Source organism: Halyomorpha halys, unplaced genomic scaffold, assembly GCF_000696795.3.
Source record: "Halyomorpha halys isolate HHAL.00 unplaced genomic scaffold, Hhal_1.1 Scaffold189.1, whole genome shotgun sequence".
Classification (NCBI taxonomy): Eukaryota; Metazoa; Arthropoda; class Insecta; order Hemiptera; family Pentatomidae; genus Halyomorpha; species Halyomorpha halys.
In genome coordinates, this window is record NW_027110118.1 from 22,023 (window position 1) to 32,587 (window position 10,565).

Sequence of the window (10,565 nt, forward strand, 5' to 3'; positions counted from 1 at the left end):
TTTTTAATAATTTTTAATTTGCTCATTGGGCTTTTGATCCACATAGATTGCCATTGATCTTTGACTTCCTTTACAAGAGGCCTTCATATCTCTGACGGAGTTAAAATTGCTTTACCCCGTCGCGCCGGGTGCTTCTCTTGCGGCGTGATCGGCCAGCTCATTCCCTGCGATTCCTACATTGCTTAGAACCCATAGAAATGTCACTGACATACCCATGTTGTGAAGAGCTTTTAAGTGAAAATGGATGCAGGAAATTATCGGATGTTCTGGATACATAGAATCTAAAGCTTTTATCGAACTTAGTGAATCTGTAATTATCGTAATGTTGGGGTGTATCACACCCCAGTGTGTCAGATTCAGTTGACTTATAGAAGGGTTTGAATTATTCTCGGGTTAAATATTAAAATTCAAAATATAAAATACCTACATATGTTTCTTTTCAAATAAACAAAAATTCTCATGAAAATAATACAAATAAAAATGAATGTAATTAAATTAAATACAAATACTAATTAAATATAATTTACAAATTAATTATTAAACATGTCGTTAACACTAGAAATGTTTTTATTAAAAAAACTTTATTTAATTAGATAGATATTATAATCTACCACACTATTATGGGAAATAGGTAATAGTGATGAATGGTCACATTCATACTACAATAAAATAAAATAAGAATGAAAATAAATAAAAGAAATAAAATAAAAAAGTACATAGAAATAAATAAAATCTCTCTTAAAATATATACAAACAGAAGGATTATGAAAATGGACATAATCAAACTATGTTTGTGAAAAAATAAATAAATAAAATAAAATAATATAATCTATAGTCACATTTACACTCTTATATATAATATTTACACAATCGACCCGAGGAACCCTGAGCCCAATCTATCCCCCACGTGTGAGGGAGAGCAGAGCTCAAAAGATCCCAGCGCATCCCTCTCGCCGCAAAAACTCAAATTGAGTGGAGAATCTGACCATTGCCAGAACACCAATTGTCCATTTTTATTTGAAAATTAGTCTCTTGGCCACTGCCGTTTCAACCTTCTAGGTGGGCTGTAGGGATGGGTGGAACTAGATAAGGTTTGAACTAAAGGATTAGGATGGTTGAAAAGGTTTATATGGAATTTGGTTGGTATGAGGGCAAGGACAAAGGGGATATGAAGTACACAAGAAATTAGGGAAAAAATTGGGTACTACTTCATAAGTGTCACTCCATCATGCCGATTAGCACCAGATCTTAGAGGCTCAGGGCAGAGTGTCTAATAATCTAATACAATGGTTCCTAACAATAATTTTGCAAGAAACCTAAAAATTCAAAATTCGGAAAACTATAATTTTTGTTTTATCTTTTAAATAACTAATTCTAAACTGATGTTCTGCTTACATAGTAATCTTCAACCCCGCAAAGGTTCAATTTATATCGTAAAAATATATAGTGATCTTATTTTTATCTCCTTTCCAAAGTTTTTCTTTATTTAAAAAAATATTTATACTACAATTGATATTTCGGACTCCTCTGTCAATAGTATGACTCATAAACGGTTTTCTCGACAAACTACATACATGGATATATGAATACATTTGTACAGCAGATAGCAGCTTATGACATTCCTGATGTAAGGCTGAAGAAGAGTTGGTTGAGAGATCTCCTATCCTGACAAAATAGTTCAGCTGAACGTGAGGAGGATCCATGACTGAGTCTGCTCTCCCTCGTACCTGTCCGTACTGTGTTTTATAAATTACATCTCATTAATTTTTGATAGGTGCAAATAAAATTTCAAAGTTAAAAAAATAAATAAAAATTATAAATAGTTTATTACTCCTAGATAATTTATTATATGCTATAACATTACATGGATACTATACACTGGATCCCCATGAGGACTGAGACGATATTCGGTGACCACTGATTGGCCCTCCCCCCTTACCCTCCCTTCACAGGGATGACAAATCGATCATATCCTTAAGTCTATCGAAAAAAGGAAAATAAGGGAAGAAAATGGCTTTGGTCCCTCGGGTATCTTATAAAAACCGGGTCACTCAATTCTTCTTTCTTCGGTTACATCCGATATAGCTCCCCTCGAAGGAAATTAGGTCTAATTTTTTCGTTTCTCATTTAAAAGTAATCGATCACTCCTATTATATATTAGCTATGTAACATGACGTCACTGTGATAACTCGTAGATAAAATAATAATAATAAACCTAATGCATGATTTTTTTTTAAACATCTGGTCTCAACAATCGATTGATAGGACAACCATATATTTTTTTTTTAATTTCGAAAATCCTTTCAAAATATATCTAGAACGAAGAATTGCAATAAACTCTTATCAACTATGATAATCAGGCCTATTTGGACATATGATTACGTCATAAATAAACTCATCAACAAATATCTCAACATCCCATTGGTTGGCCCGAAATACGAGTAGATATACCTCCTTTCTTCAAAATTCTTACTCAACCAAACCCATTAGTCCTTAATATCTGATCCTTAACAATCCCTGATAATCCTCCGAGGCGTCAAAAAAGAAGATGGCCACGGGATCTTCTAATTTTTTTTTATATATCTGTATTGAGATTTACAACTGTACATTATAATACACTTAGAAATTTGCTATACGTTTATAATAGAATGATACAGGCTTGTAGAAAAACTATCCATTGCTAGCACTCTAATAACGTTTTTACACTAGGTCTTGTGGCCATCTTCTTTTCAGGTGCCTCCAAGGATTGTCAGGAATGGATGAGGAAACAAGGTTAGAAACTAGTGGGTTTGGGTGGTTAGGGAGTTAGCAATGGAAGGAATGATATCTGGTTCTGGCTAGTTTGGTTACATATGGAACATTAAGGTCTTCATGTATGATTTTATTTGTGACAAAGTAAGGATCATTGAAAATTTTACGAAGGATTTTGGATTGCAATGATTGGATACGAGAGGAATTGGAAGGTTCAGTGGAGCATCAAAGCTCAACTCCTTATGTCCAGATAGGTCTTATAATTCTTCTTGTCTTGTAGATCAGTCTTTTGTAATAATTTGGAAGTTTAGGCCGTTTGTCTAGTAAGTGCTGTAATATTCAAAATCGATGTGCAGTTTCCTGTCTTTTCAATCTTCTGTGAGGATTCCAAGTTAGTCATTCATCCTGATGTTGTCCAAAGAGGCGATCCGTTCTTCAGGAGTAAGAGCAATATTATGAAAGGATACTGTAGGGCAATCAAACAATTATATACCAATAAAAGGAATGAAGAAATAATAAATATAAAAATTATATATAATTATAAATATAAATATTTTATACAAATAAATAATTATTAAAAGTTACTAATAAAAACTATAATTTTCTTTACACTTACTTTATACATATTTTTAACCCTACCTTAATTTACCTTTTTGTATCTTATTATCTTTCTATTTCAAAATGTTCTTAGTTGTTTTTGTATCTTTTTAGTTCTGATGAAGTCCTACAAAGTTGAGCGATACGACGCATAATAAATAGTTGAAAACTATTTTTGTTCTTTTTGACTGCAACCCTGACTATATTCTTCCTATTTGAAATTACATGTTCAATTATCTGTGTATATAATATTTTCTTTCTCTTTGTTTTTTCCATAAGTTTAATTTTTAAATTATAATTACTAAAGTAAAATATTCATATGTTTTTATTTCTTTGCATTATATAACTTTATATATTTATTTCCTTAATTATGTTATTTTACCTACATATTTAATTACTTATATATATACATTTTATTTTCCAATTCTTTCATTACTTTATTTTTTATCTATTTTCATTCTGTATAATTATTTACTTTAATCATTCTATGTGTATTTTTTTTCATTGGTTGTTATCTTCTGTTCTTAGCCCTGATGAAGACTAAAATTTTGGCCAAAAAGTTGGCACAAATAAATAAGTTTTTTAATTTATTTGTGTTATTCTCTGACGGCACTCTCAGCCATCTTCTCATATACATTATCCACGTTCAAAAATCTTATCATCATTATCTCCCCTATTCATCATTGATTTTTGCCATAAATCATTTCTTTTTATATCACAGTGTCTTGTTTAAGTGATATAAGACATTGAAGCTCAACAAAGGCCATTAATAAACAAATATAAAACTACTATAACTCTTTTTTTTTAATACAATATCTCAACTTTATGAAACTTTTTGCTTATGTTAATGTATTTCTTAGCAATTTTATGATTTGTGGATAATTTTCTACTTACAGAGTCTGACCAGGCCTCTAGCCTCTACCTTTGCGAGGGGGCCTTGCAGAGCTGCTGTGAATTGCGAGCACCAACTCCTGAGAAAGCCGCTTTCTTCTTGGACACTGCCCTCGGGGGAAGATCTTCCGAACAGTCCCATCTCTTCTATACCCTCCATGTCTACCAATACAGTGTTGCAGGGAAGGGTGGAGGTATTAATCTATTATTTTTTTATATCTCTAAAAAACTCTATGCTACAACAAAAATAATCTTTGAATAAAAGAAAAATAACTTAAAATTATGAATTATTATTTAAGATTTTTTTCCATTATATAATGTATAAAATAGTTGCAGGAGGCAGAAGTAGACTACATCTAGTCGACTTGGGTGGCTGTGAAAGGGGAAAAGGAAATGGTCTACCTCTTTCTGCTATTGGCAATGTCCTCTTAGCTATATTTAATGGACAGAAGCATTTACCACATAGGTATGTGTTACGATCATTTAATTTATTAGAGTATATGTCTGTACTGTGATACTGACTTCTAGGACCCCAGTTTGAATCCATCCGTGGCAGATTTTTATTTTCTGTTTCACTGTAGCTGTGGGTTCAGGAGCCTCCGAGGTCCACTCAACCTAATGAAGTAGATGACCTTAGTTGCGTAAAAATCTAGCAGTTGAGCATGATTCTGATCAAAACACCTCCTTATACAACCATTGGTCTAGTGATAGTACTTCCTTACAAAGTACTGCACCCCTAACCGTTCACAGGTTGTAGCAGTACAGATTTAATTTTTTATTCGTGCTAAAGCCACCTCAAATCGACTATGAATGAACAAAAAACAAACTAGCTCGGATTAAACATTTATTTGGTTCAATTTAAACACTTTAAAAACTAAAACTAACATAAACAAAATATACAAGTAAAAATAAAAAGGCCTTTCAGATAAAAATAAAATAGTTCGATAAATTATGAAAATGAAAAGATACTAATTTACAAAAAAAGAAATAAATGCTGCACAACGAAAGATTGCTCCACTCCGATAGGTCAGAGGAAGAGTGCTGCCGAGATGTGTAGGTCTGGCTCATCGATAGTCCAAATATCCAATATTTTATTAGGCGAGCCAACAAAATGATTGTAGACAGGGCTAGTTACACACGTTCCTTGGGTTCATGGGTTGACCACTAATTACTTAATTAATTGCAACTTGTATTAAAATCGAAACACAGAAGTGGTCTGGTTCCGTACTGTTATGACGACAAGTACACTCAAAAAATGTCAAATAAAATAATATCAACCAAACGCAGACAGGGCTGCTAATGACGCTACCAGGGCCAGTAATTAGTTGGAACTGCTCTAAAAAACTAAGATGGTCGGTCCGTTGCTAGGTGACGCCTCTTAGCAACAATTATCAGCCCCTAGCTGTCTCTATTTTTTGTCTCTACTGCTCATTATAACACACAAATATGATTACATTTTTTTTCTTTTCATATAACTAAATCTAAATAAAACAATACAAATAAAAATATATGTAACTAAATTAAATCCTAATAAAACTCAAATACTATTTACAATTATTTACAAGGTAATTATATTATGGCGTTAGCAATTAGTTAAGAGTTGTTTAAATCTGAAGAGAGTCCTTTGAGAACTTATTTTATATCAATAATTCATTTTATTAAAAAAAATTATGTTACATCGTTAGTTCAGGTATTTTTAAGCTACTCAACATTTTAAATATTGTTTTTGTTTTAGAGAACATAAACTGACACAGTTGCTGAAAGAATGTATGGGCTCGTTGACCTGCCACGCCGCTATGATCGCACATGTATCGCCACTTGTTTCCAACTACAGTGAGACTCTGACTACTATACAGTTGGCATCGAGGATACATCGCATGAGAAGAAAAAGATTTAAGGTAATCCTATCTCTAATAATTAAACTCTTTGACATAGAACAAAAATTAGCTATAGTTGTAACTAATAGCTAAAGTTGCCATGGTTACGACCCTTATTCATGAATGGACCATTGATAAATAAATATCGTATCCATGGCAACTTTAGCTATTACTATCAACTATAGCTAATTTTTGCCCATCACTGGTTACAGGAAATAAGGGGTCTTCCCCTGACATATAACTTTAGAAGCTGCCTTGTCAAATATCCACAAACTTAAATTTTTTTTTTACATTTTGAAATTTGTTTTACATTCTCATAATCATGTACATTTATTATTAAGTTTATTGTTAATTTGAATCAAATCAAAAAATAAGAAAATTATAAATTTTCTTTATCATTTTGTTGTCAACTGTTAAAGCATGATTGAATATTTTTTTTAATCAATCATTTTCAAGGAAAATAAAAATTTCTGTAAAAAAAAAAAAATTAAATATTTTATTTTGTCAGTCTTAATCAGAGAAGTTTTCTTTTTAAAATACTTTCCGGACTTTCTCGAATTCTAATGCTAATTCTCATATCAAAAATTAGTTTGTCCTGTTTTATGTAATCTTGTTCTATATTTTCTACATAAGCACAACAGTTTGCCATGACATGTGCCACTAAAGTATAAGTTGTAGGCTAGATAATAATAACAATAATAAAAGCTTTGTGAACCCGATGATTCAATGCCGATACCACCAATAATTCTCTATATACATCTGGTCTAATAATGCTCTTCCAAACCCAAATCTAACAACTCAGTTTTAATGTAATCCTTCCATATATGTTTCAGTCTACCCCTTGGATGTTTACCCATTGGTTCAGTGTTTATTAACATTTTAGGGATCCCCACAACCTTACATGCCCATCTTATACGCCGCAATGCTATAACCTGAATTATATTTACCGGGTACAGTTCCCTTAATTCAGCGTTGTGTGACCTTCTAAATTTTTATGTTAATTCATCCTTTTTCAGTCCGAATATTTCTTGTAATACTTTATTCTCAAAATCCTTTAAGTTCTATTCTTCCCTAACTGAAAGAGACCACTTTTCACTATAAAAAACAGTGGGAGGGATAATAGTTTTTAATTAACTTAAAATTCTAACTTTTAGAATTTAGGCAAGAGCTAAACTAATTCGAATTAAAAAAAAAAAAGAACAAGCATTTTCCATCTTAGTTTGCTCATCAATGTAATTTTTCTTAGTTAGCATAGACCTCAAATACTTAAATTTATCAATCTGTTCAAATTTATTTCTTCCTACATCTATGTCACTGTTTTTACTGCTGACTGTATATTTTGTCTTATTTGTGTTTACTTTGAATCATTGTTCTTTACCAGCATTTATTGGCATAGTTGTATAATTGATCACTTCAGCCCCAAATTCAAAAAGAAAAATAAATATTCTAGCAGTGACCATAGTAACCTTAACAATTTAACTACCTCTAAATTAGAAATGATCTCCCATCCCAAGCCCAGATATTTTGTTCTTAATTCTTCCTGTGCTTTCCCATGTTACATTTTCTAATAACATAATTAGAAAATATTTATTATGTAAAAACCTAATTTAAAAATTCCTTTGCTTTGACACCTAACTTTCTTTTTTTAATAAAATTGAAATGATAATTTACTATTGACTTATCAAGACTAAAAATGTTTTAGAATCTAATTGTCCATTATTAGATTATCCATGGAATATCTGATTTCAGTTTATGGGAGCAAACGCAGCCTGTGGCGGTGAGGAAGGAGCCAAGGCCACAGGGAGCAGCGACGTAGATCCTTCTAGTAGTGAGCAGTCAGCCGATACCGTCATATACGTTGGGCCCAGTGAAGAGACTGATGGCGAGCATCCTCCGGTCTACATACCGAGTTTGAATTCTGGTAATGTTATCACAATTAACTATAATAAAGATGAAAGGTTTGATACCGAAACCACCACTCACTGAGAACACGTATCTGTCCACAGACTACTATATGAACCCAATTTCACAAGATAATCCTTAACACAATGCTCCCATCTACATTTCAGTCTTCACTTTGGACATTTATTAGTCTGCTCAGTACTTGTTAACTTATTAGGAACTCGTTCATTACAAAGCTCAACAACTTTGCACCCTTAATTAGTTCCTCACAATGGAATTACCTAAATTGTTGTAATTCACACAATTTGGTATTGTATAACCTTCGAAATTCTCTAGCTAACTCATCCAAATATTTTGCAGAATACTCCATTTTAAAAAAAAATTAAGCCAATGTTCTTCTACTAAAGTTAGGGGCTTCATTTTTCATCCGTAAAGAACAGTAGGAAGGATAATAGTTTTTTAAATTCTGACATTTAACTTTCTGGACTGAAGGTGCAGGCTAAGCAATTTTGAAACTGAAAATAACAAATATTTTCCACTTTTATTTAGCGCCTTAAGGTTTTTGAACGTAAAATATTTGGACCAAAAAAGGATGAGTTAACGAGAGAATTTAAAAGGCTGCACAATGTTGAATTGAGTGAACTGCACCCAGTGCCTGAAATTGAGGTTATAGCATTGGGGCAAACCAGATGGGTAGTTATGGTTGCGCGATTTAGTAATGAATGGATCCCTGAAATGTTAATAAACTCTGGACTGACAGGTAAACTTAGATGGGAAGATTCCGTTAAGTCTGATTTAGTGGATTTATGTTTGGAGTGGCGTCACTGCACAGATACATGTTGAGAACAATCGGTGGTATCGGCATTGAACCTTAGGTTTCACTAAGCTTTCTATTATCATATTATTATTCCACTTTTATTTCCTCATCAATTTCATTTTTCCCAGTTACTGTAGACTTCAAATGCTTAAATTTATCTATCTGTTCAAATTTATTTCTTCCTATATCTATATCACTTACACTGTCACTGTTTTTTCCTGCTGACCATATATGTTGTTTTATCTGTATTTATTTTTAATAATAATTCTTTACCAGCTTTCATCAACATAGTAGTACTGTTTATCATTTTGACCACAAATTCAGCCCAACTTGCACTAGCCAATCCAAATAAACCATCCACACTTCTGCATTTGTACATTTGCCATTGCCTTTATGTATCATCATTTATCATTTACGTTTTCAGTATCTGTCAGACAAAAATCTGGTATATTTAATTATTAATTAAATAATATTTAAATAAAAATATACTACTTAGATTTATAATTCAATTTTTTATTTATGTTATATTGGCTTAGTAAATTTGTATTGCATTGAAATAGTTTTAAAAAGAATATTTTTTACACATTTTTTTTAATCGTGTTTAACAGGAGACAACAGATGTGCTATGAACAAAGCCCTGAGGGGATCTTTAGTTGAACAGAAATTGAAGACTGCTTCTAGATCTGTCCCTGCGTCACCACAAAGATCTATTACGGAAGAGAAGGCTTCGAGGAAAATACCAAAACCCGTCAGCACTAGATCCTCACCCGCACGCAAAGCACCCGAAGAACAATGGGTGGACGGTCCTAAGATTTTAAAGTAAGTTTTGAAAAAAAAATCATTCCAATTTGTAAAATAAATATCTGCAACTCGTAGATAAAGGATTCTGTGTCCATTATTAACAATTTTCCATTATTACACATATTTATTTAACAAATTTTAATTTAGCAAGAGGTATAGATGATTGTACCAATTATAAAGGAACATGGTCATTCAGAATCACAGTCATAATTCAGAAGCCAGATGTGACTAAAATTACATATGGCATCAATAAAAAGATGTCAAAATAATTCAAATAGAAAATAAACTACTTTTATGAGCCAACGTTTCACCTCTTGTTCCAGGGCTATATCAGGAGTAAAAATACCATGAAACAAAAATAAACTATGGTTTGGTTAAAAATTATGTAAAATATGTTAAAACTCATATAAAAATTAACAAAGTAAATTTAAAAAATAAAATAAGATGTACAATGAAAATTAGAAGTAAATAAGAAATACAAAACATTATTTCACATATACTAAAAATGGAATTAATAACAAATAAACAGTTGATAAAAGAGAAATATAAAAATACATTACACACAAAAAGACGGGAAATAAGAAGAAAGCACTTTATTAAAAATTGTGTCCTGCCCAACTGCACTCTTCCACTTTTCTCATACTTACATAACAGAGAACAATTTGTTTTGAAACCCATTAATATAAATAGTCACATTATAAATTTATTTTTAATTATATGCCAAAATTATATATACATTTTTTTATTGTTTATTGTTTTTTTCCCTTACTTATTTTAATTTTTTTTCTACCTTTTTATCATTCTTAGTATATGTGTCTATATTTTCCATTACTTTAATTTTAAAATTTTCTCTCTTACCTAAACATGACTTTTTTTTCATCAAACATAAAACAGAATTATAGTCAAAAGGATAAACATTTTAAAAATAG

The 10,565-nt window shown here is 31.5% G+C and overlaps 1 protein-coding gene across 1 annotated transcript in view; it reads left to right on the forward strand.

Annotated features, from left to right (window-relative positions):
• The window catches only part of LOC106679270 (kinesin-like protein CG14535), a gene marked incomplete at its 5' end in the record, with an annotated part of 43,365 nt that overhangs the window by 20,108 nt on the left and 12,692 nt on the right, over window positions 1-10,565 (forward strand). Inside the window, 5 exon segments of the mRNA XM_067048187.1 lie at window positions 4,245-4,433; window positions 4,570-4,705; window positions 5,975-6,137; window positions 7,866-8,037; window positions 9,444-9,654. Coding sequence (XP_066904288.1) covers window positions 4,245-4,433; window positions 4,570-4,705; window positions 5,975-6,137; window positions 7,866-8,037; window positions 9,444-9,654 — 871 coding nt within the window.